The following is a 25767-nucleotide window of genomic DNA, read 5'->3' on the forward strand; positions in this document are numbered from 1 at the left end:
CACACACACACACACACACACACACACACACACACACACTAGGCCCAGAGAGATAGTAATGCAGGAGTTTAGGTGCTTTCCTACCTAGCTGGATCCCCAGAACCATTTGCCCTTGTGTTAAAAGCATCGCTGAGAGACTCTTAAGATAACCTGTAGCAGCAGGTAGGGCGTTTACCTTGCTTGTGGTTGCCCTGATTTCAATCCCTGGCATCCCATATGGTCACCTTGAGGAGTAATTTCTGAGAGTAGAGCCAAGAGTCACCCCTGAGGCCCCCCCAAAAAATTAACCTATAGCCAGTGAGAATTGCAGGACCTGATTGGAAAGTCAGAATGGATGGGGTGGGAGCTGGGAAGAAAAAAGAATTTTCTTTTGGTCGAGTGGAGTCGGGTGGGGGGGTGTGGAGTGGTAGCACAGTGATAGGGCATTTGCCTTGCACACAGCTGACCCAGGACAGACGAAGGTTTGATCTCCAGCATCCCATATGGTCCCCTGAGCCAGGAGTAGTTTCTGAGTGAAGAGCCAGGAGTAAGTAACCCCTGAGTGCCACTAGGTGTGACCCAAAAAATGAGGGGAACCAGAAAGTAAGTGTGGCCTCACTTGTTTTGATTTGGGGCCACACTGAATGATGCTCAGGGGTTACTCCTGTCTCTGCACTCAGGAATCATTTCTGGCAGTGCTTGGGGAAACATTTGGGATACCGCGTGTGGAGGTCAGGGCCACCACATGCAGTATGCAAAGCCAGGGCCCTCCCTACTGTATTATTGCTCTGGCCCCTGAATTCACTTGTTACCCAATTTTGTTTTGTTTTTATTTTTAGTTTTCATTCTCTCTAGACTATGGATTCTTACAATACACCAGCATCAGCTATCAGAAAAAACGCATCCTCAAAGCTCAAAGACTGCTCATTCGAGAATACCTATTTGCAGAAACGCTTAAACTCGGTCAGGAAGCAGAACCACTTTCTCACCACTCCACAGCTCAGGAGGCTCCCCCAGTGCTCACAGCTGCAGGTATGCTCTATCTGGCAGTCACTGAGTGTCTGTGGTCGCTGGTCACTGCAGGACAGGTTCCTGTCCAATTCTTCATGACAGTAACAGTAGTGGGTGGGTGCTAGTTAAGACAGAGAGGCTGATAAGAGTGTCACTGGGCAGTGAGCTGAAGGCAAGAAATTTGTCCAAGTAAACCCTGATGGCAGGAAAGTGGGAGATGTTTTTGGGTTCTCATGGAGTTCTGCCACCCCTGACTGTCAGAATGCCCTGTGCTCAGCCTCAGTTTACGCTCAGTATTGTGTCCAATTTATATTTATAGATGTCACCAAACCAGTTAACTTCTCATGTCTTCATTTCTTTTTTTCTTTCTTTTTAAGGAAAATCTTGATCCTCAGAAGGTTGCATTTCTTCTTCAGAAGCAATGGACTTTATACAGTTTGACTCCCTTACATAAATTCTCCTATAGCAGCCTGAAGGAGTATTCTAGACTTCTGGGTGCATTTATTGCTGCGGAAAAGCAAAAAGGGATTGCAGTGGAAGTTGGGGAAGACTTCAACTTCAAAGTGATTTTCTCTGTTCTCCTGGGCATGAAGGGCACCCCCAGGGACCCAGAAGCACTTCTCATCCAGGTATAGTGTAGAAGCAATCTTGACATGTTAGTGGAAGTGAATATATCATCTCTTTTTTTTTCCCTTTTAGTTTTTGGGCCAAACCCAGCTGTGTTTAAGGTTTCCTTCTGGCTCTGCCCTCAGGAATCACTCTTAGCAGGGCTCAGGGTACCCTATAGAATGCAAGGGATTGAACTCAGGCCTCTAGTGTGCAAAGCCAACCCATTGACCTCTCTCCCCAGCTTCCCCAATTTTATTTATTTTTTTATTTATGTTTTGGTTTTTGGGCCACATCTAGTGGCGCTCAAGGGTTATTCATGGCTCTATGCTCAGAAATCTCTCCTGGCAGGCTCAGGGGACCATATGGGATGCCAGGGATTAAACTAAAAAAACATTAAAGAATATAAATATAAATATAAATATGAATATAAAGGTGAGAAATATCAATAGCCCAGACATCAGATCCATTTGCAGTAATTTTCTTAGGAATGACTCCACCTCACACCCTCAGCAGCGTGAGCACTGAAAGAGTCTTAGGGAAAAGGCTGGAAAAACTAGAGGTGCCAGATTTGGTGGCACATTTGCTAGTGAACCCCCAAGTGCTGCAGGAAAGAGTTCCGTGTGTGTGTGTGTGTGTGTGTGTGTGTGTGTGTGTGTGTGTGTGTGTTGTATGTGTGTGTGTTCGCGCGCATGAGCGCACTCTGCCAGTCTTCCTGGTATGACCTTCAAGGAACAGACAAAAGCACCCTCAGTTACACCTTAGCAACTGCTGTCCCTGGCTTACCCCATAATTAGTAGGATCCACTTTGGGAAATACCACACAGAAGGAAAGAAACTGGCTCAAAAGCTCTAAAATGATATAAAAAATAAATCTGGGGGACTATACCCAATGGTACTCTGGGTTTACTCCTAGCTCTGCACTCAAAAATTATTCCTGAGGGGGCAAGAGATATAGCACAGTGGTAGGGCATTTGCCTTGCACGCAGCTGACCCAGGACAGACATTGGTTCAAATCTCAGCATCCCATATGGTCCCCTGAGCCTGCCAGGAGTAACCTGCGGGGTCCTGAAGCCCCCCAGGGGGGCCCGGCCAGCAGGAATTAGCTGGGAAGACTTCTCAGACAACCGCACTCCTATTTTGCTGGGTAGAAGCACAACCACACTGTAAAAAATCTGAGAGAGGTTAATAATAAAGACCCAAGGCAATGTCTCACTGCTCAAGGGCAACTTTATTTGGCTACAGCTCCTTCTTATATAGAGAAGGAGAAGGGGGCAGTACAAGGGTGATGTCAATCACACTTTTGGCATGAAAATTACTTTATTATTCCAAATAAGGCAAGTGGGCAATACTTCTTGCAGTATCCATGGAAACATCTTGTGACCTTCTAGCTGCATTCCTAATTGCTTGACTATCAGGAGGTGGTGCAAGATGTGCTTGCCTCAGTGATCTTGAACAGACAATGTAGCATATACACAATAATGAATGTCTTGTAAACTCAGGGATATGGTTAAGGGAGTAAGGCCTCTTTTCTGGGAATGGTACTGGGCTGTGTTGCTCTCCTCCGGGCTAAAAGATTAATTATACTTTGCAGCTGCATTTTTCTTTCTCTTTGGCCCAAGAACTTACAGCAAGACTGCATGTAGCCTTTAGGTGAAAGGCTGGATTATGGCAGAAAGAATAGCAAAATGGCCTCAAACAAGTCAGTCCCCAACATCTCCCCCTTTCTCTTCTAATAAAAGAAGGAAAGTCGTGAGCGGGTGGAAGAACCGTGTCTTAGGCTACAAGGTTTGACCAGGTTGGACACGGCCAAAGCCGCATTTAAAAGATGGCTACAGGCGCTGTGGGTGTGCACAGAGATTTGAATTATGTGTTGTAGCCTTTTAGGGCCGTGTCCTAACTGGGACCTTGCTAATCCCGTCGTAGGTATCTCCACAGCCGAGAGCACAAGTACCGGAGTGAGCTCCGTTTGTTAGCTATGCGCTTTATCTCCTGAAAACTTAGTGGCTGGAAGGGCGGCTTGGTGACAATAGCCAAGTTTTCACAGGAGTCACGTTGGGTTAACTGTTGGTAGTGAACTTGAACAGAGGTTTTTGCCGTCTCATCTACTTGGTTTTTAACAAGGGCAGTAAGTTTGTGGAAAGCCCATGGGTCAAAGGAAAGGAGCAGCATGAGGCTAATAAGAGGGCCCAAAATAGTGGACAGTAATGTATGTATCCAAGGAGAAGAGAAAAACCAACCCTGTTACCAACCTTGTTCTTGGTCAAAACGTTTCTGGAACTTCTTCATACCGTTACCAATACGTAGAACACTATCCCTAACTAATCCAGATTTGTCTTTAAATACACAGCATAGTTCTTTAAGGGCCACACAGACTCCCCCTTCCTTTATAAGGGCAAAATATAAAGTACGACGATTTTGAAGAACTACATCAGCAAGGGAACTAACAGTATCGTAGGGGTTGAGGAGAGAAGCTAAGCTAACAGTGTTCATAATATGGGTCTGTGAGGGCTAGAGCAGAGGCATTTATAATATTTAAAATAACTTGAGAGGAAGGGGTTTGGGCCAGAAGGCAGAGTTCGTAGCTCACAACTTGCCCAATAGTGAGTTAATGACGTTGAGGCTGAACTTTCCAGAGAAGAAGTTTAGAGTTATTGGTGTAGATAGGAGATTTAAACGTTGTGATGCTTTCATAAAACGGCGAAACTGGTGAATTGCAGATTCAACAGTGTTCATAGCTGGTGTTGGAGAGCGCTTGGGTAGAGGCATTGACTATTTGCAGGATGAGGATAAAGGTGGAAAACGGACCAACAGGTTTGATGGTTAATGTAGGCTTTAACAAAGCTAAAACATAATAATTATGATAAGCAAGAAACATTTTAGTAACAATATGGGGAGAAAATGCAGTGGAGTAAACAAAATAAGTGGAGTTGGGGGCTTCAATGAAGATGGAAGAGTTGTTAACAATAATGGTTTGATTGCAAATGTGTGATTGTTGAACAGGCGGGCACATATATGGTTCGAGTAAGCAAAGTTCCACGACCGTGACTTGTTTGCCATGGAGGTTGTTGGTGGCAGTGGTGGGCATCCAAGGCAGCTAGGCAGAGTGCTCAATTCAGCATTGTTAAAGGTGGAGTTTGTCAGAAACAGGTTTGCAGGAAAGGCGGCTGGCAGGAGGGGTGACAGGCTTTTTTGAAGTGGATGAAGACAGGACTGTGGAAGGCTGCGGAAATTTTTTGTTAGACTTCAGCATTTAAAAAATTTTTATAATTAACAATCGCCAATTTATCAAAAACTTTTAAACTGAACATAAATGATTTTTGTTAAACTTTTTAGTTATTATTTTAAAGCTAGATGCTATTTTTTAGCTATAAATACATATTCTATAGGCCTGAACTTACACATAGCAGGAAAGTTGGGTGACTGCAAAGTCCAGAAATTCTCCAGGGAAAAGTTATCCCTGATGGCCATTGAGAAATCTGGGGTTTGCCATCTCCCACACCTTCCGCCATGTTCTTAGAAGGACAAAGCTAGCTTAATACATACTTTTTTAACACATGATTTTTAGTTGCAAGATGCCAGTCTGTGAACTGACCAGACTGAACCAGGTTGAAAAAATTAATTGAAATTTAAAAAATGGATAAGGCTTTAAAAATTGTATTATTATAAAATGTAGAGATAACAAATAAACAGACAAAACAAAACAACACTAAACACAACATTTTACACTTGTGGCCACTTTCATTCATCACAACAGACACATAAACAGACAAAAGGATTGATTTAAGACTTATTTATAAAAAATTGACAAGCGCTTTTAAATATTTAGCTAGCATGTTTGTGAGAAGAAAAAAAAAATTTTGTAGAAAAACTTTTTTAGTTTTGAGAAGTACTTAATGTAGATGGAGTGGAACTTTGCTGAAAATAAATTTTAAGGTTTAGAATTAACACAAAACATTTTTAAAACAATTTTAATTTGAAGTTTAAAACATTAAGTAAAATGGTTAATGAGCACTGTAGAAGGAGTCTTCACTCTGAAGTATGAAATCATTTGCTGTAAATGAATAGGTTTTATTTAAATTGGTTTTGCAGTAGAACAGTAAGACAGCTGCAATAAAGTGTTAAAATTTTTATGATTAAACACAATAGCATGAACTATGATTATTAAAGGTATAAAAACTGATTTTTTAAAAAACAAACAACTGTTTTTACTATGAAGACTTTAAGTGAATAATTTGTAAAAAATATTATATACCAAATTAATTAAATGCTTAGATTATTACAAAATATAGTTAAAGACATTTGATGCATTTACACACTTAGAACTTAAGACTAAAATTGTATTTAATACTAGTTAATTTGCTTATAAAGTTTAGTTACTTTTATATATTACTTATAAAATTATATATAATATATTTTTTATTAATATTATTTTTTCACTGCGACACAAATATACAGATTTATATAATGTGCTGATATTTTGAATGCACTTAAAATAATAGTTCTTTTAATGCAGAAATAAAGAACAACTATTGCTGTAGCACAAAGTTAAAACTAAGGGTACTATAAAGCATACCTAGGTGTTTACTGTGCATTAAATTAACTATATTGTTTAAAAAGGCTAACCACATTATTTTTCACATAATTTTGTAAATACTTTAAAAATTAAAATAAAACTTTTAATAGAAATATAAGATTTAAATTTAACACTTTTATGTTCGTTTGGATTTTAAAACACAAAGAAGTTTTTCTTTTACCAACATTTTGTTATCTGTAAAGTGACAGAATCATGACCTTGCTCTAAAATTTTCTGAGAGGCATGAAAAAAAAAAAGTTTATTGCTCTTATCTTCCTGTTGCTTTTTAATGTTTTAATAATTACTTTACACCACTTAATGCACTAAACCTAATAACACATATTTGACGAAGTGTAGGGCTGACAAGGTGAAGCAGAGTCTTTCACTGATAATTCGGGGAGGGGCTAGCACAGTTAACAGCAGGAAGGCTAGAGGCAAATTATTTACAGTCAGCAGGGTGTAATGATATAGAGAAAAAAAAAAAGCAATCTTTTAAGATTAATTACTAATTTATTGGAATTAGAGGGAATGGCAACTGAAGAGGGGAATTTGGGTTGCAAAAGCACTATGGGGATTATGGTTTTATTAATTGATTTGAGAATATGCAAGAGATGCTACTTTTCAGATTTCTTTTGAATAACAAAGATTGGGTATTTCAAGGTGAATTGGAAGGCTTAAGGTGGGAGTGGCAGGGTTTGAGCTGGCTGTTTTCCAAGGCTGGCAGGAAAGAGGCTGAAGGAGGCTGAGGATTGGTTTGAGCAAAGTAAAGGGTACATTAGGCTCAGAAGTTTTAACAGCAAAGTGTAGATATCGCAAGGTTTTATGGCTTAGCAGATGATACTTTGTAATTATCCTGCTCACTGTGCCCTTAGAATTTTTTGTAGGCACTGCAGCAGTTTCTGTTTTATGGCACTTAGCCTTACTTTTATTAGTTTGTTCCTTTGAATTCTCAAGAGGGGGGGCCTGGCCGTGGAATTCAGTGGGCAGAGGACAGACAACTATAGATTTAGGAGGGGGGGGGAAACGCCTGAAGGGCAGAAACCTGTGAATCAAGAGAAGCAGCCTGTTTTTGAAGGCTTAAGATTTGTTTAAGATTTTTAATTTGGCCAAGTAGTTTCATTTCTATAGCTTTAAGAGGGGGAGCGGTGAGAGGAGGGAATCTGCCATGGTTAGGGACTGAGCGTTCAGGGCATTTAGAATTTTTTCTCCTGGGGCGGGGGATCAGTGGGAGGCGTTTGAGAAGGTAGCTGCGGAGGCTGCTGAGCAGGCGGGGGGGGGGGGGGGGGGAAGGAGAAAGCAGCAACAGTTTGTTGCCGGTGTGGGGGAGCTGCTGGAATGCCAGCTCTGGGGAGCGACTTCCAGGCACAGGGCAGCAAGAGCCATGTTGGCAAGCTGGGACCTAGAAAGTGTGTGCTGTACCTTTAAGGTATGAAAAGAGGCGAGGCCAGCTATAAGAGCTTAGAGATTAGGATTCCTGCCTATTTGCAGGGGCTTTGCAGCGGAAAAAAAAGTTAACTTCCCAAGAGACAAAGAGTTCAGCTTTTAGATTCTAAGCAGGAGAGCGTGTAAGGGGCTTGGGGGCCATAGGAGGTTACGGCTTGAAATGGCTCTTTGAGGTTTTTCCAATTAAAGGCTTTGTATTGTTGCAATTGCTGGCTAAGGAGGGGAGGGTGGTGAGGGGAGTAAAGGTTTTGGTGGAACAGGGACGGAGCTGAAGCTAGGGAAGTGAAGGGCTGTTTAGGATTTTGCACAGAGGGTGCAGCGGCCTCTTCTGTAGGGGTCTGGGTGCATAGAGCAGAAGCATGGACAGAAGTAAGGGAGGGATATAAATGAGAAGCATTAGAGAGATCTTTAAGAGCATTAGTTACTTTGGAGACAAAGGTAGAAGAATCAGTGGTGGAGGGAGGACAAGGGGAAGTATTCTCAGAGGGAGAAGGGAGATGAGAGACAGAATTAGAACGAGAGGGAGTCCTGGAACACTCACGGGAGACTTGTTGTACATGAGATTCAACGGCATGGATGATGTCTTTGGCGGTTCCGGCATTTTTAGTTACAATGATATCTCTTAACAGGCTCCAATATTGGAACATAATTTTTTCCTTCTGTGAATCATCATTATTTACAAAATAATCACTCATTTCATGTCCTACTTTGTCCCAAGTGGACGCAACAATTTCTGGACAGGTAATAATAAACCAATGACATACATTATGAATAAACATAAGAAAATTACAAATATTCTTTTTGGTAACCTCTACATGTCTGGCTTTCAACTCAGACTGAATATCAATAATGAATTTAAGTTCAGTACTCAATGAAAACACCCATGGAAGTGAAGCCAACGGGCGAAGCCCCAAGAGCCAATCAGGGGCGGTGATCAGAACGACTGAAAAAACTGCAGTTTAAATATTTGATTAAGGCTAACTCGTTTCAACGCCTACCCGGATGGGGTATATCCTGCGATTTACGAAACAGCTCCGGACTCGCCGACCCGTAGTCGTTCGGAGTGTGGCGGTGGTCTTCGAGCCCAGCGTTGGGCGCCAAAATGCGGGGGTCCTGAAGCCCCCCAGGGGGGCCCGGCCAGCAGGAATTAGCTGGGAAGACTTCTCAGACAACCGCACTCCTATTTTGCTGGGTAGAAGCACAACCACACTGTAAAAAATCTGAGAGAGGTTAATAATAAAGACCCAAGGCAATGTCTCACTGCTCAAGGGCAACTTTATTTGGCTACAGCTCCTTCTTATATAGAGAAGGAGAAGGGGGCAGTACAAGGGTGATGTCAATCACACTTTTGGCATGAAAATTACTTTATTATTCCAAATAAGGCAAGTGGGCAATACTTCTTGCAGTATCCATGGAAACATCTTGTGACCTTCTAGCTGCATTCCTAATTGCTTGACTATCAGGAGGTGGTGCAAGATGTGCTTGCCTCAGTGATCTTGAACAGACAATGTAGCATATACACAATAATGAATGTCTTGTAAACTCAGGGATATGGTTAAGGGAGTAAGGCCTCTTTTCTGGGAATGGTACTGGGCTGTGTTGCTCTCCTCCGGGCTAAAAGATTAATTATACTTTGCAGCTGCATTTTTCTTTCTCTTTGGCCCAAGAACTTACAGCAAGACTGCATGTAGCCTTTAGGTGAAAGGCTGGATTATGGCAGAAAGAATAGCAAAATGGCCTCAAACAAGTCAGTCCCCAACAGTAACCCCTGAGTGCTACCAGGTATGACCCCAAAACAAAACAAAACAAAACAAAACAAAACAAAAAAGTATTCCTGAGATGCTGGAGATCAAACCCAGGTCTGCTACATTACTACATACAAGGAAATAAAAGGAAGTCTAATGCTCTCCCTTCTGTGCTATTGCTCCAGCTCCAAAAGATGCATCCAATATCTTACTTCCTTTTATTTTTTTTTGGTTTTTGGGTCACACCCGGCAGCGCTCAGGGGTTACTCCTGGCTCTATGCTCAAAAATCACCCTTGGTAGGCATATGGGATGCCAGACAATATCTTATTTTCAAGGATTCTAAGTAACCCTGTGAAGGAGAAGCAGGAGTGATAGTACAGTGAGGTAGGATTTTTTTTTTTTTGTTTTTTGGGTCACACCCAGCAGTGCTCAGGGGTTACTCCTGGCTCTATGATCAGAAATCACCCCTGGCAGGCACGGGGGACCATATGGGATACCGAGATTCGAACCACCATCCTTCTGCATGAAAGGCAAACGCCTTACCTCCATGCTATCTCTCCGGCCCCGAGGTAGGATATTTGCTTTGTATGCATCCAACCCAGTTTCGGTGCCTCACACCCCATATGATACTCAAATTCCCCAAGAGTCTCTTGATCTCTGAGCACAAAGTTGAGTGTATCCCCAAAACAAAACAAAAAGTTGAATTGAGGCTTCAGTGTCCTTGTGAACTTCATGACCTCATTTCCCATCTATCTTTGTAGATTCTGTCCAAATCGCAGCTTCCAGCCAAGGGCCAAGAAGAGAAAGTGCTGTGGAGTGGTTGGTTCTGCTGTGCATTTGGAGACAGCCTTCTGGAGACCGTTCCAGAAGATTTTACCTGCTTGCCCCTGTTCCTCACCTGTGGAGCAGAGTCAAATACAGCCCTCATCAGAGCCTGGTTTCAGAAAACCTTCGACTGTTACTTTAGCCCCTTGAGTATCAGTGCCTTCCACCTCTCCTGGCTGGCTGCCATGTGGACTGCATGCTCTGTGGACCCAAGCAGGAATTCCATTGAGTTTCTCTGGTCCGTGCCCTGCAGCCCTCAGTGCCTGGACATCTCTTATGCCATACACCCTGAGGACGCCAAGGCCTTGTGGGACAGTATCCACCAGACCCCTGAGGAGGTGACACAGGAAGAAGTGGACATCTTCATGGACTGCCTGACCTCCCACTTCTACAGACATTTCCGAATTCACTTAACAGCTACGAGACTGGTGCGTGTCTCCACTCCAATAGCTGCCGCACACACTGATGGGAAAATAAAGGTGAGTGTCAGCACATCCGCTTCTTTTCCCCAAAGATATTTCCCACATCAAAGAGACGCATTTCCAGTCAGACTGTGGGAAAAAGTTTATTGGCAGACCCAGGAATGGAACGTAGGGTCTCATTCATGCAAGGCAACTGATTTTTTACTGAGCCCTCATCTGTGGCCCAGAGAGGAGTTTATGTTTTATAAATTTACTAAAAAGTCTTCAACCTTCTGGATTGAAAGGTTTTTATATGTTCTGTGTTTGGTAAGAATCCAAATTATTCTGAAGCAGGCTGCTGAACTTTTCAAATTGTTTCTCATGCAATTTTTTTCTTTCCTTTTTTAAATTTTTGTTTTGTGTATTTGGGAGTCACACCCAGTGGTGCTGAAGGCTTCTTACTCTTAGTTTGTTTTGGTTTTTTTTTGGCCACAACTGGTGACGCTGGTTATGTGCTCAGAAATCGCTTCTGACTTGGGGGACCATATGGGATGCCGGAGGATTGAACCGAGGTCCATCCTAGGCTAGCGCACGCAAGGCATAGATACCTTACGGTCTGCGCCACTGCTCCAGCCCCCGAGGACTTACTCTTGGCTCTGCACTCAAGGATCACTTCTGGGGGCCTCAGAAGATCATATAAGATGCAGGGAATTGAGGGCCGGGCAGTGGCGCTGGAGGTAAGGTGCCTGCCTTACCTGCGCTAGCCTTGGACGGACCACGGTTCGATCCCCCGGCGTCCCACATGGTCCCCCAAGCCAGGAGCGACTTCTGAGCGCATAGCCAGGAGTAACCCCTGAGCGTCAATGGGTGTGGCCCAAAAACCAAAAAAAAAAAAAAAAAAAAAAAAAGATGCAGGGAATTGAACTGTTAACTGCATACTAGGCAAGCACCCTTCCCATGAACTCTCTTCAGTCCCAGCATTTTTTTTTTTTATAAGTCCTTGTGAAGTCAATGATCTATGAGGCCTAATATATTGAGGGTTTTTTGTTTTGGGTTACACCCAGCAGCGCTTAAGAGTTACTCCTGGGCCGGGCGGTGGCGCTGGAGGTAAGGTGCCTGCCTTGCCTGCGCTAGCCTAGGACGGACCGCGGTTCGATTCCCCCGGCGTCCCATATGGTCCTCCAAGAAGCCAGGAGCAACTTCTGAGCGCATAGCCAGGAGTAACCCCTGAGCGTCAGAGGGTGTGGCCCAAAAACCAAAAAAAAAAAAAAAAAAAAAAAAAAAAAAAGAGTTACTCCTGGCTCAGAAGTCGCTCATATGAGATGCCGGAATTTGAACTGGAATCCATCCTGTGTTGGCCACTTGCAAGGCAAATACCTTACAGCTGTGCTATCGCTCCAGCCCCTTATTGGGTTTCCATATACCGCACTATATTAGTCAGTTGCAGTGAAAGTTACTGTGATGATGTAGTGATGAGGCCTTTTGGTTCGAGAAATGCCATGCTTACTGCTCCCATTTCTTTTTCTTCATTTTTTTTTTTTTTTTTTGGTTTTTGGGCCAAACCCGATAATGCTCAGGGAAACTCCTGGCTATGCGCTCAGAAGTTGCCCCTGGCTTGGGGGGCCATATGGGACACCGGGGGATCGAACCTCGGTTCGTCCTAGGCTAGTGCTGGCAAGGCAGACACCTTACCCTAGTGCCACCGTGCTGGCCCTGACCGCTCCCATTTCTTATGCACTAGACATTATTTAGCAGTTCTCATGTGCCTACCATCTCATCTCAGTTCATGTAGGTTGTAAAGAGAAAAGCACAGAGAACAGTGCCTCCCACAGCTTCTAGTCAACTCACTTTAATCTCCTAGCACAAAAGCTTTTGTCTTTAACCTTGTGTTGTCTCCCATGACATCTTTTTTTTTTTCTTTTTTTTTGGTTTTTGGGCCACACCCAGCGGTGCTCAGGGATTACTCCTGGCTGTCTGCTCAGAAATAGCTCCTGGCAGGCACGGGGGACCATATGGGACACCGGGATTCGAACCAACCACCTTTGATTCTGGATGTGCTATGCTATCTCTCCAGACCCCTCCCATGACATCTAAAGTTAAGATTTTTGCTATTGGCCTAGCCTTGGCAAGGTTATCAGAAACCAGAAACTTCCAAGAGAAGCTGGAAAATTGGTACAGTGGGTAGGGTGTTTGTGTGACCCTCAGTATAGACTTGTATGAAAGTCCCAGGCATTCAGAGTCACTCCTTCATGTCCTGGTTCTTGGGGAATCAAACCAGATAATAAGAGTCCCTGCAGTGAAACAAAATGTAGTATAAGGGGGAGGGGAGATGAGATGGGGAAAGGGGGAGAGAGAGAGAAGGGGAGGGGAGGGGAGGGGAGCGGTCTTGCAGAGGGAAAGAGAAAAAGGCAAAGCAACTTGCATCTTGCTGATACTGCTTATGCTATTAAGCTTGGCCCTTCTGGGAGGCCTGGGTCTCTTGGCACCAGCCCACATGCTCTCCTCCTTGACCCCCCTAACTGCCAGGCTTCTCCTTTTATACCTGGGCAGTTGTCCATTGGGGGGAGCGTATCTCAGTCCAATTGCCTTTATAGGGGGGGCATCATCACCCCTTAAAGATGCGTTAACAGTGAGACTGGAGAGATAGCATGGAGGTAGGGTGTTTGCCTTGCATGCAGAAGGATGGTGGTTTGAATCCCGGCATCCCATATGGTCCCTTGAGCCTGCCAGGAGCGATTTCTGAGTGTAGAGCCAGAAGAAACTCCTGAGCGCTGCCGAGTCTGACACAAAAAGCCAAAAAAAAAAAACAAAAACAAAAACAAGATGTATTAACAGTAATCCCCTTAAAAAGTTAAAAATATGGGGCCGGAGAGATAGCATGGACGTAGGGCATTTGCCTTGCATGCATAAAGATGGTGGTTCGAATCCTGGCATCCCATATGGTCCCCTGAGCCTGCCCGGAGCAATTTTTTTTTTTTTGGTTTTTCGGGCCACACCTGTTTGATGCTCAGGGGTTATTCCTGGCCAAGCGCTCAGAAATTGCCCCTGGCTTGGGGGGACTATATGGGACAGGGTGGGGGGGGGTGGGGGGGATTGAACCGTGGTCCTTCCTTGGCTAGCGCTTGCAAGGCAGACACCTTACCTCTAGTGCCACCTCTCCGGCCCCACCAGAGCGATTTCTGAGCATAGGGCCACGAGTACCCCTGAGCGTTGCCGGGTGTGACCCAAAAACAAAAACCAAAAACAAAACTTAAAAATACATTAATATGGGGCTGGAGAGATATCATGGAGGTAGGGTGTTTACCTTGCATGCAGGTCGGTGGTTTGAATCTTGGCATCCCATATGGTCCCCCGATGACCTCCTGCATGAAAGGCAAACGCCTTACCTCCATGCTATCTCTCCGGCCCCACCAGGAGCAATTTCTTTTTTTTTTTTTTTTTTTTTTGGGTCACACCCGGTAATGCTCAGGGGTTACTCCTGGCTATGTGCTCAGAAGTTGCTCCTGGCTTGGGGGACCATATGGGACACCGGGGGATCGAACCGCGGTCCGTCCAAGGCTAGCACAGGCAAGGCAGGCACCTTACCTTTAGCGCCACCGCCCGGCCCCACCAGGAGCAATTTCTGAGTGTAGAGCCAGAAGTAACTCCTGAGCGCTGCCAGGTATGACCCCTGGGGGGAAAAACATTAATATTTCCCCCTTTTGTGTTTGATAAAATAATTAAATGTTATGTAAATAAAATTGTACTGTCCAGGTAAATTCAATCTGAAGAATTATTTTCTATATTGCCCATGTTCCATATAATGCAATCTGGAGAATTATCCTCTATATTGTTCATATTAGTCCTTTATAAATCCAATCTGGAGAGTTCTCCTCTGAAGTTAGTGGAGGTCAGGTGATGGTCTTCTAACCAGGTGGTTGCCAGCTGCATTTCTGTTTCTTTTGCTGTGCTAGTTTGAAAGTTGTTGCTGAGAGATAAACTGTAGGGAAGAAATGAAACAATGTTTATGTAGGGAACATAATGGTAACTTCTTGCTCTATACACCTCTGCCTATTCTAAGAAAGTGAAAAACTGATCCTTTAGGTAACTAGGGTAATGAAGTCTTCTAGTTGCTTCCTGCTGACAAGGGAGGTTGTGGGGTTGTGAGAATTTTTCACTTTCTTTTTTTTTTTTTTTTTTTGGTTTTCCGGGCCACACCCGTTTGAAGCTCAGGGGTTACTCCTGGCTATGCACTCAGAAATTGCCCCTGGCTTGGGGAGACCATATGAGATGCTGGGGGATCGAACTGCTATCCTTTCTTGGCTAGCGCTTGCAAGGCAGACACCTTACTCTAGCGCCACCTCGCCGGTCCCCCCCTTTTTTTTTTTTTTGTGGTTTTTGGGTCACGCCTGGCAGTGCTCAGAAGAAACTCCTGGCTCCATGCTCAGAAATTGCTCCTGGCAGGCACGGGGGACCATATGGGAAGCCAGATTCGAACTGATGACCTTCTGCATGAAAGGCAAACACCTTACCTCCATGCTATCTCTCCAGTCCCAAATTTTTCACTTTCTATTTTCTTTTTTTTTTTTTTTTTGGGGGGGGGGCACACCCGGCAGTGCTCAGGGGTTACTCCTGGCTGTCTGCTCAGAAATAGCTCCTGGCAGGCAGGGGGGACCATATGGGACACCGGGATTCGAACCAACCACCTTAGGTCCTGGATCGGCTGATTGCAAGGCAAATTTTCTATCTACGGGGCAAATATTCTCTATTTAAAAAATCTCTTTAACTCATTTCCTCTCATTTTTCTCATTTCTCTCTCTTTTTTTTTTATAGTACATTAAAGGTATATCTTGTTCTTTACAGTAAGTTCTCTGAAAACATTATAACATAATTACAGGATACACACAAAATTAAATATATCAGCATGATGCAACTACTCAGTACTGCATACAGTGCATTATTTATAAGACACCACAAGGACACAATTCTTTTTTTTTTTTTTTTTTTTTTGGGGGGGGGGGGCCATACCCGGCGTTGCTCAGGTTTCACTCCTGGCTGTCTGCTCAGAAATAGCTCCTGGCGGGGCCGGGCGGTGGCGCTGGAGGTAAGGTGCCTGCCTTGCCTGCGCTAGCCTAGGACGGACCGCGGTTCGATCCCCCGGCTCCCATATGGTCCCCCAAGAAGCCAGGAGCAACTTCTGAGCGCATAGCCAGGAGTAACCCCTGAGCGTCACAGGGTGTGGCCCAAAAACCAAAAAAAAAAAAAAAAAAAAAAAAGAAATAGCTCCTGGCAGGCACGGGGGACCATATGGGACACCGGGATTCGAACCAACCACCTTTGGTCCTGGATCGGCTGCTTGCAAGGCAAACGCCGCTGTGCTATCTCTCCGGGCCCAAGGACACAATTCTTATAAATTAACCTGAATTATTGTTCTCAGGTTTGTGCTATTTATACCTTATAGTGATAGTGACCATCAACTTTTTTTAAGGTTTGGAGTCAAAGTAGCACTGTAAAAACAATGTTAGTGTGGCAATTATCGTTTGCATGGGCCACCAAAGTATGGGGGTCATGGAAAGGAAAAACTTTGGCCTAAGTACAATGCGACCCTACCCCTGAAGTTTCCTGACAGAAGACCATTTCTAGGCTCCAGGCAAACCAGTTTGTCCAATCCTGGTCATTGTCTGCAGTGCCCATACAGTTATATCTTTCAGAGTCTCTGTTGTTGATCTCACGCCTCTGCATTAAAGGTCCTGGAATCTGTACATCCCACATTGAAGTCAGGATGGTGCGGAGCGGCGTCTAATTTCATCTCACAATTAACGAGCAATGCAGAAAGCCCTGTCCAGTATGCAAGTCGTTGTTGTTTAAATCTTCTCAGTGTTAAGGGAAGACTCTTTTGAGTAAATCGATGTCAGAGCAGCAGTAGGGTCTTCCCCGGTAGAGAATTGCTTCCAGGTGATGTCATAAACAATGTTGAATATTTCATAGATGGCTTCCCTGGTTCAGGGGTGACTGGAAAATGCCCAAACCTCTGAGGTCTGTGCCAGGTCATGTCAATGTTCAGAGTTTGTAAGGTTCCATTGCACCACAAGATTAGTGTGTTTCCATCTCTATTAGATAAGAACTTATTTGTATGTATAGTATTTTCCATTTTAATGTTCCCATGCAAACAAGGAATAATGTCACCTGGCGTTATCAGCACATAAGGGGGCCGCAAGAACAAGTCCAACAATCCCTGTGACCTGGTTCAAACATAAGCATTAAACTGAGGGACTCTTTCACCAAAATTTCTTATTGAACATTTCCCAGCAAGATTGGTGCCTATGGGCCCGGAGAGATAGCACAGCGGTGTTTGCCTTGCAAGCAGCTGATCCAGGACCAAAGGTGGTTGGTTCGAATCCCGGTGTCTCATATGGTCCCTCGTGCCTGCCAGGAGCTATTTCTGAGCAGACAGCCAGGAGTAACCCCTGAGCACTGCCAGGTGTGGCCCAAAAACCAAAAAAAAAAAAGATTGGTGCCTATGGGGATGCTAGAACAAGTCCAATAATCTAATTGACTTGGTTTTATATATACGTTAAATGGAGGGACACTTCTACAAACTTCCTTATTTAACAATGAGCCAGGTCTTTAAGACAATGTTCAGGGTGTAAGGTCCTACTGCATTACAAGATTTGTGTGTTCCCATCTGTATAAAATAAGAACGTGTTTGAATATAATTTCCTATTTTAATGTGCCTCTGCAAAGGAAGAACAGTATCACATGGCGAAATTGATGCCTATGGGGATATTAGAACAAGTCCAACAATCAAATTGAATTGGTTCTTATATAAATTTTAAATGGAGGGACACTTCTACTAACTTCCTTATTTAACAAATAACAAAGGGATAAAAAGTGGGGAAAATAAAGAATCTAACTTAAGACAGTGGACTCAATAGTCACCGTATGTGGGAACTAATCAGAAACCAAGTATGGTAGCAAACACAGTTACACAGTGAAGAAAGGAAGAGGCCAAGAAGCCGCTGAGAGTGAACAAGTAGAAAAAGAGTACTGGCCTCTTCCCAACCTGAGAGTCCACTCTCTCATTTTTATTTTGAATATATATGGTACCCCCATGCAAAGTGGTCTCCTCCCAGACTGAGAGTCCATCCTCTCTCGCGTTTTTTTTTTGTTTGTTTGTTTGTTTTTTAGTTTTTGGGTCACACTCGGCAGCGCTCAGGGGTTCCTCTGGCTCTACGCTCAGAAATTGCTCCTGGCAGGCTCGGGGAATGATATGGGATGCCGGGATTTGAACCACCATCTTTCTGCATGCGAGGCAAACTCCTTATCTCCATACTACCTCTCTGGCCCCATGTTAATATATTTTAAGGGGATTACTGTTAATGCATCCTTTATTTTGTTTTGTTTTTGTTTTTGGGTCATACCCAATGGCACTCAGGGGTTACTTCTGGTTCTGCGCTCAGAAATTGATCTTGGCAGGCATGGGAGACCATATGGGATGTCAGGAATCGAACCCAGTTCTGTCCTGGGCCGGCTGCATGCAAGGCAAATGCCCTACTGCTATGCTATTGTTCTGGCCCCTGTTAATGCGTCTTTAAGGGGTGATGATGCCCCCCAATGGCAATTGAACTGAGACACACCCCCTGTAGCAGACAACTGCCCAGATGTAATAGGAGAAGCTTGGTAGGGGGTCAAGGAGGAGAGCCTGCCAGCAGGTGCCTGGAGATCCAGGCCTCTGGGCCAGACCTGGTTTAATAGTCAGCATAAACAGCATCATAAAGATGCAACTTGCTCTGCCTTTCTCACTTTCCCTCTGCATGAAGTATAGCAGTATAGCCCAGAGCTACAGGCTTCTTCCACTTGACACTCTTGCTGATCATCTTTCTCTCTCTCCTCTCTCTTTTCCCTCGCTCTTTCCTCTTTCTCTCTCTTCCTTCTCTCTCTGTCTCTCTTCCCTCTTCCCACCCTTATGCTACATTTTAGTTTGCTACAGGTCCCCCGGTCCAATTATTTTTTTATTGTCTTAGTGGGTTTTTTTTTTGGGGGGGGGGGACTTTGGACTATACCCAGCAGCGCTCACGGGTTACTCCTGGCTCTGCACTCAAAAATCACTCCTGGCAGGCTCAGGGGATGTTGAGAATCGAACCAGGGTCTCTCCTGACTTGGCTGAATGCCAGATGTGCAAGGCAATTGGTACTACCCTAATTCATCACATCCATCTGCCTAAGGGGGTTAGAAACACAGTGGGGTGGGGGGAGAGATAGCATGGAAGTAAGGCCTTTGCCTTTCATGCAGGTCTGTGGTTTGAATCCCGGCATCCCATATGGTCCCCCGAGCTTGCCAGGAGCGATTTCTGAGCATAGAGTCAGGAGTAACCCCTGAGTGCTGCTGGGTGTGACCCAAAAACCAAAAAAGAAAAAGAAACAGAGTGCCTGGGGCCCAGAGTGATAGCCCAGTAGTAGGGCGTTTTCCTTGCATACATGCGGCTGACCCAGGACAGACCTGGGTTCAATTCCCAGCATCCCATATGGTCTCCCAAGCCAGGAGCAATTTCTGAGTGCATAGTCAGGAGTAACCCCTGAGTGTCACCGGATGTGACCCAAAAACAAAAACAAAAAAGGAAAGATACACAGTACCCAGGATATTTCACCTAACTTGTGGACTTTATTTTTTACTTTTATTTTACACCTATTGTCTTTGTTTTTGCACCACACATACCAATGTGTAAGGGTCACTACTGGCTCTGAACTCAGGGATCATGCCTAGTGGTGCTCGGGGGACCATATGGGATGCTGGAGATCAAATCTGCTCTACCATCTGCTATACCATCTCTCCAGTCCAAATCCATTTAGTTCTAAGCACACTTGACAAAGTTTTGTCAGTTTCTTTATTTTTCTTTCTACTGAGCTTACATTGGTTTTCCATGCATATAGGTTTTCCTGCATATAGTGAATACAGTCACTCCACTTCAAATGTATGTCAGGACCTGAGCTTTGCCAGCAATCAACCAATATCCCTCCACCACAGCCTCCATCAGCTTCTGAAAGTCGAGAGAATACGTGACATATAATCAGTTCAATTCAGAGCAGCAGTAATTTGAGTTTCCATACTCATATCTTAGTGTGTAGATTTGAAGGTCAAGGTAAGCCTGGGCCAGCAAGCTGTTCAGTGGACTGGAGGGTAGGTCTTACATGCTGAATCCAGGTTTGATCCCCTGCATTGTCCCCTGAGCACCATCAGGAATCACCCCTCAAGTAGGTGTCCCACTCCACCCAAATAAACCCTGAATATTGGTCAGGTATTCATTTGTTTTGTTATCCCAATTCTACTATATCTATAAGTGATATTTCTCTTCTCTTATTTTCTTCTTCCAGATTTTGTGTCAGAAATACCTTCTCGGAGTGCTCACCTATCTGACAGAACTGGCAATTTTTCAAATCGAATGAGGCCTTGAATGGAGTAAACACACCTCACTTGTCCTTTGACCAGTTATACAATTTTCAGCTGGGGGTGGAGGTCTTCTGGAGAAACGATTGTTGATTCCCCCCCCACCACCCCACCGGACTTGCCCAGGTGGAAGCAGGACAGAAAGCTCAAGTATGGGAAAGAAGGCTGTGAGCTAGTGCTCAGTGACAGTTATGATTTGCATTATTCCTGTATAGAAATAAAATGATGTGTATTGTTCTTATGTCCTGTACAATCTTTTGTTACCCTTCCCCTCAACTTCCTGCCTATGTCATCTGGAGAGGGAGAACCTCCCACTTCTGAGAGGGGTCTATGGAAGGTAACAAAGGGGTTGCCTGAGGGGTGTAAGAGAGATTCTGCAAGAGAAGCCTCTGGAGAAGGAGGCAGGTTGGAGAGATGAGAGACAGTTGGGTGTAGAGAGGCTGATTAGCTTAGAAGCCACAAATGGTGGTTAGAGCCTTGTAATAAAGCTTCATGTCTCCTGACTTCTACTGACTGCTTGTGGATCATTTCCTCGCCGTTTTCCTGAACCCTCAGGCCCGCCAGGCCAAAAGCTGCAGTCACCCAGGCAGACCGAGAAAGGCCTCACCATCCATCCAAGGTGGATGGTTCTTGCACCATCAAGGACTTTATAATTAATATTCATTTCAACAATCATTGTACTAGACATACATTTTATTTAGGTTTTGCTTTTTGTGTTTGTTTTTTTGGATCGCATACAAGGCAAATGCATCGCTCAAGTTCCTGGGTTTTTGTTGTTTTTTGTTTCTGTTTTTGTTTTTTTGTTTTTTTGGGTTACACCCGGCGGTGGTCAGAGGTTACTCCTGGCTGTCTGCTCAGAAATAGCTCCTGGCAGGCACGGGGGACCATATGGGACACTGGGATTTGAACCAACCACCTTTGGTCCTGGATCGGCTGCTTGCAAGGCAAACGCCACTGTGCTATCTCTCCGGGCCCAACTTTCTGGTTTTTAAGTACAAACCATATGATATGATCTTTGCCAACTTTGGCTCTTTGTTTTGTTTTCATTCAGAATTGTTGATCTGCCCTTGGCTAACTGGTCTGTGAGATTGGGAGGGTCCAGGTTCACCACTTTAAGTCTCTGAGTCTCACTGCACTAAATACAAAGGTCATATATCCATCATGTCAACAAAACATCCCATGACTAGGGTCCAACATCCCCTCATCTCTGGTGGTCGCATCTTCTGGAGATGAGTCTCAGACTCCTCCAAAGGGGTACATTCCTTGCCTTCCTTGCCAGGCCAGCTGGTAGAAGAGGTGTGGAAAGGGCAAGAGGGTATAGCTGAGGCTCTACCAATGGGGGTGACTTATACATGTGGGGGAGCAGCGACCACATCTGCCATAGCCACAGGGGCCTTTGTTCAGCCAATTTCCCATTGAGCCAACCACAGACCTCCCCAAGGAAAGTGCCAGCCATTTCCTAGACACTGACCCTACAGCCTGGCATTGCCCCTGCTTGGACTCGATTAGCAGGGCCCTAAGCCCCGTGCACGCTCCCTGACCCCCTTCTCTTTGGACCCAACCAGGTGGATAGATTAAATTTTTGAATGAATGGTTCCACAAAGGGTGTAAATTGAGGACTTGTTAGAATACACCTTATTTTATTCAAAACAAAGATCATCTCTGGTTTCTTTGTATTTGTTTGTTTACACCTTGGTTTTACCTCAAAACAGAGATTGTCCTCCATGTAAACCTGGGTGGGACTGATTCAGGAAAGCTTAAACTATCTGTCCTTACTTTGTCTTTACTCCCCTACCTGGGAGTGGACTTTGTTTTCAATAAAAATGACAATTCTGGCAGGCGACTCAGTCTCAATAAGAGGTAGATTGCCAGACTATACATTTCACCTTCAGCCTGGTTTGGATTATTTTGTGCAGTGACTCTGCTTCAGACCCTCTCACCGAGGGTTGGAAATACAGTATGTGGGCCCGGAGAGATAGCACAGCAGCGTTTGCCTTGCAAGCACCGATCCAGGACCTTAAGGTGGTTGGTTCAAATCCCGGTGTCCCATATGGTCCTCCGTGCCTGCCAGGAGCTATTTCTGAGCAGACAGCCAGGAGTAACCCCTGAGCACCGCTGAGTGTGGCCCAAAAACCAAAAAAAAAAAAAAAAAAAAAAAAAAGGAAATACAGTATGTGTGGTGATTTTACAATGACTGTCTATGTGCTGAGAAATAAAATAGCGATTTTTTTTCTCACACCACACACAAAAATCAATTTTAAAATATACTAAGAACTGGAATGTACTAGGCGATTTACAAATTCTTGGAGAAAGGAAAAGAGACGAATATGCTAAATTTTGGAATCCGAAATGTTTTATTATTTCCAAAATACAAAGATTAATATGGGTTGAGGACCTGAGCCGTAACCTGGGTTCAATCTCCAGCATCCCACATAGTCCCCTAAGTACTGCTGGGAGTGATTCCTGAGTGCAGAGCCAGCAGTGAACCCTTAGCATCATCGGGTGTGGCCCTCCCAACAAAAGAGATTAATATGGGAAATGGGACATACCCAGGGATCCTGTCAGTGGAGGAGGGAGGGAAAGAGACCTCAATTTCTCCATTCAAAGGTGGAAGTCAGGGTCTTCAAGGCTTCTGGGAGGATCGATCCAGCCCAGAAGGGCAAAACAACTAGTTACTGCGTTGGCCGGGAATCGAACCCGGGTCAACTGCTTGGAAGGCAGCTATGCTCACCACTATACCACCAACGCCGCTGGTTCACCTCAGTCCCGTCGAGCAACTCAGGCTTCTGCTGCGGCCTGCCCGCCCTTTTCCCCCGGGCCAACAGATCCTTAGGCGCTACCAAAGGCTCCAGAGGGCCGGGGCCGGGCCGAGTGCGCCGGGGAGGGGGGGGCGGTTTGAAGCCCAATCCCCCGAGTGGGATGCAACGTCCACTTCGAGGCCCGCGGGGCTCCCCGCTTCCCCTCCGCCGCGGACCTGGGCCCCAACGCTCCTCCGTGTGCGGAGTAGGGGGGCAGCCTGGGACCCCCTGTGCGCTGTGCAGCGGGGCCCCCATTAGTAATTGGGCGGGTGCCATGGGTTCTAGCAGGGAGCAGCAGCAGGTCTCAGGATCCCTGCCAAGGCGGCTGATGTGAGGGGCTCGAGCTTTACAAGCCAGGACCCCTATTCCCGCTTCGAGGTCCTAATGACCCCGCGCGTTTCCTGCAAATGTGCAGAATCCAAAATTCCTAAAATGCACCCCCAACTGGCAAAAGTAAAGTTTGCTGCGTTGGCCGGGAATCGAACCCGGGTCAACTGCTTGGAAGGCAGCTATGCTCACCACTATACCACCAACGCGTCGGGAAAGGCCGGGCGAGCCGCACTCCTGGACTCCGGCACTCCGCGCTCCACCCGCCACCTCCATCCTCTGAATTCCGGGCATTTGCGTCCCGTCCTCCATCCCCGTGTCCCCCCCGCGCCCCCGCATTCCACCCGCGTCACCCCGGTTACTTAACCCCCTGCTGCCTGCGTGGCACCCCATGCTTGATTACTGGGGCGCACCCCGATATTCTTAGAAGGATCCGCCCAGAATCTGGAGGCAACAAAAGACTCTTGGGGAGTCAGGAAAATGAAGTGTGGGGTCCCCCACCAGCAGAATCAGCTGCCGTTTCTTAAACCCCACCCCGATGCACCAAGCTTCTGGGTCGACAAGCAGGAGATTTGGGGGGCTAGCTTGGATCTTGAACGTTCGCCTGGTCCTGGGCAAGATTTACATCTTCCCGCCTCTTATGCCCACATTGCAAATGCTTTCCTTGGAGGCACTGGGAGCAAGGATTCCGATCCACAGAAGGGCAAGAGGGAGAGAGAAGTGAAGTGGGACAGTCTCAGCAATAGGGGCTTGCTGCTCTCCAAGTCCGCTTTCCAGCTTTAGAGCTTTCCTCTTTCTTCCCCTGACTGCGCCCCAGCCTGGAGAATGAGAGGTTAACCTGGGAGGTAATTCTGCTCTCGAGAAGGGTTTAAGGGACTTGATCCTCTGTCCTAGCTGTGTCCCAATAAGGCATACGCGGAAACTGAGTTGGCTCAAGCCCTCTTCATCTTCTTAATTAAAAAATGGAGTCGTTGGCTCAGGCCCCACAGTGATTTCTAACTGTGTAGGGCTGAATCCCAGAGATGCCAATCTTCTATCCTAGGAGTTCTCTGAGTAAACAAGAATTCAGGTTTAGAATAACAGAGACTTATCGGCTTTATGTGAAAATTGACAGCTTGTCAATCAGTATGTATCAGTGGTGGAGCTCTGCGGATGTGGCTCAGAAGTTGCGTACTTAACTGGCGTACCCTGGGTTCAATCCCCAGTACCAGATAATATTTTTTAGTATCTACTCTTTAGGGGGAGGTGTGTCTGCCAGGGATCTATCTTGGGGGTATTTCAGGAGATAGTTCAAAGGCTCAAAGACATGAGCCACTTACATACTGAGTCATGAATGGTCCCCAAGCACCGCCCAATGTGCCCCCAAACAAAAACATAGATGAGGGCCGGAGAGATAACATGGAGGTAGGGTGCTTGTCCTGCATGCAGAAGGACGGTGGTTCGAATCCCAGCATCCCATATGGTCCCCTGAGCCTCCCAGGAGTGATTTCTGAGTGTAGAAATAAGAGTAAACCCTGAGCGATGCCGGGTGTGACCCAAAACAACAACAATAGATAGATAGATGATAGATAGATAGATAGATAGATAGATAGATAGATAGATAGATAGATAGATAGATAGATAGATAGATAGATAGATAGATAGATAAATGGCAAGTTAGTTGCTGAGCAGGTTTTAAATAGAGCACCCACAGGCGCTTCACCATACAGAGAACTCCAACTTTAGTACTGCCAAAGCAAAAAAGGCAACAAAACAAAACAAAACAAACAACGGGGAGGGGCAAAAAGAATGTCTGAGAGCCAGAGATGATAATCTCTTAGACAGATATAATTAAAAGGAAAAAAATATCTTGGTGACTTTGAGGAAAACGGAAAGTAATGGACGGGGGAGTGGGAGGCTATAGGAAAACATGAAATTAGCTATTCTCGACTCCTTGGGAGGACCCAGAGGGCATTGTGTTAGGTATAATAGTCAAGAGGTGGGGAGGCCAGTCAGCAGATAATATGGCTCATCTGTGGTCTACAGAGAAAATAAACCAGAGGACAGACAGAACCAAACAAGAAAGAGCCCCTTGGCTCTAAATTATAGAATTTAGAAGGATGGTGAGGGATTGAGGGAGATTGAAGTATGTTGGAGGCTGTTAGAGCTAGAGAGCAAAATGGAGTCTCTGATGCCTGAAACATAAGGCCTGTGTACGTGACAGGCGGCCACTGTGGCATTTACCCCCTGGACCTAAAAGAAATGTTAACCAAACAAGTCAGATGTCCCAGTAAACCGCCCGAGTTGCTAAGATAAGATCACACATCCTGTTAAGCTACCATTGTGAAAGAATGTTTGTGCCCCATAAAGATAATGTAAAACTGGAAAGTCCATCCTGCACGACCCCCCTACTTTTCTATAGATACCATGGAAAAGTATGGAGAGCTACTTCCTTATGCTGTAGAACTATATATAAGCTTGTCTTGCTTTAATAAATTCAGCTCTTGATCAGCAAGCTTGACTTGAGCTCATTTCTTTCCCAGCCTCTTTCCTCGTTTTTAAGTCGAATCCTGCGTGTGACCCACAAATTACTTCGAGATATTCAGTCCACCCTGCGGGCAGGGTCCTGGGGGTCGCAGAAGTATAAGGTCATT

General features: G+C 45.2%; 1 protein-coding gene and 3 non-coding genes across 6 annotated transcripts; 1 reads left to right on the top strand and 3 right to left on the bottom strand.

Annotated features, from left to right (window-relative positions):
- Positions 1-837: 837 nt before the first annotated feature.
- CENPL (centromere protein L) lies at positions 838-20008 on the top strand. 3 transcript variants are annotated; one of them, XM_049776556.1, is made up of 4 exons: positions 838-1011; positions 1368-1619; positions 10122-10664; positions 19937-20008. In XM_049776556.1, exons 1-4 carry the CDS (start codon positions 838-840, stop codon positions 20006-20008), a joined length of 1041 nt encoding a protein of 346 aa, XP_049632513.1. The 3 variants fall into 3 exon arrangements, with proteins under 3 accessions (XP_049632513.1, XP_049632514.1, XP_049632515.1); XM_049776557.1 differs by having other exon boundaries at positions 1368-1553; XM_049776558.1 differs by lacking the exon at positions 10122-10664.
- LOC126014658 (small nucleolar RNA SNORA22) lies at positions 6061-6190 on the bottom strand. Its single transcript, XR_007497665.1, has one exon. It is a non-coding gene; the product is annotated as a small nucleolar RNA SNORA22 (small nucleolar RNA).
- Positions 20009-22685: 2677 nt separating the features above from the next.
- On the bottom strand, positions 22686-22757 carry TRNAG-UCC (transfer RNA glycine (anticodon UCC)). Its single transcript has one exon. It is a non-coding gene; the product is annotated as a tRNA-Gly (tRNA).
- Positions 22758-23271: 514 nt separating this feature from the next.
- On the bottom strand, positions 23272-23343 carry TRNAG-UCC (transfer RNA glycine (anticodon UCC)). Its single transcript has one exon. It is a non-coding gene; the product is annotated as a tRNA-Gly (tRNA).
- Between the last annotated feature and the right edge of the window lie 2424 nt (positions 23344-25767).

This window comes from Suncus etruscus, chromosome 7 (assembly GCF_024139225.1).
Source record: "Suncus etruscus isolate mSunEtr1 chromosome 7, mSunEtr1.pri.cur, whole genome shotgun sequence".
Classification (NCBI taxonomy): domain Eukaryota; kingdom Metazoa; phylum Chordata; class Mammalia; order Eulipotyphla; family Soricidae; genus Suncus; species Suncus etruscus.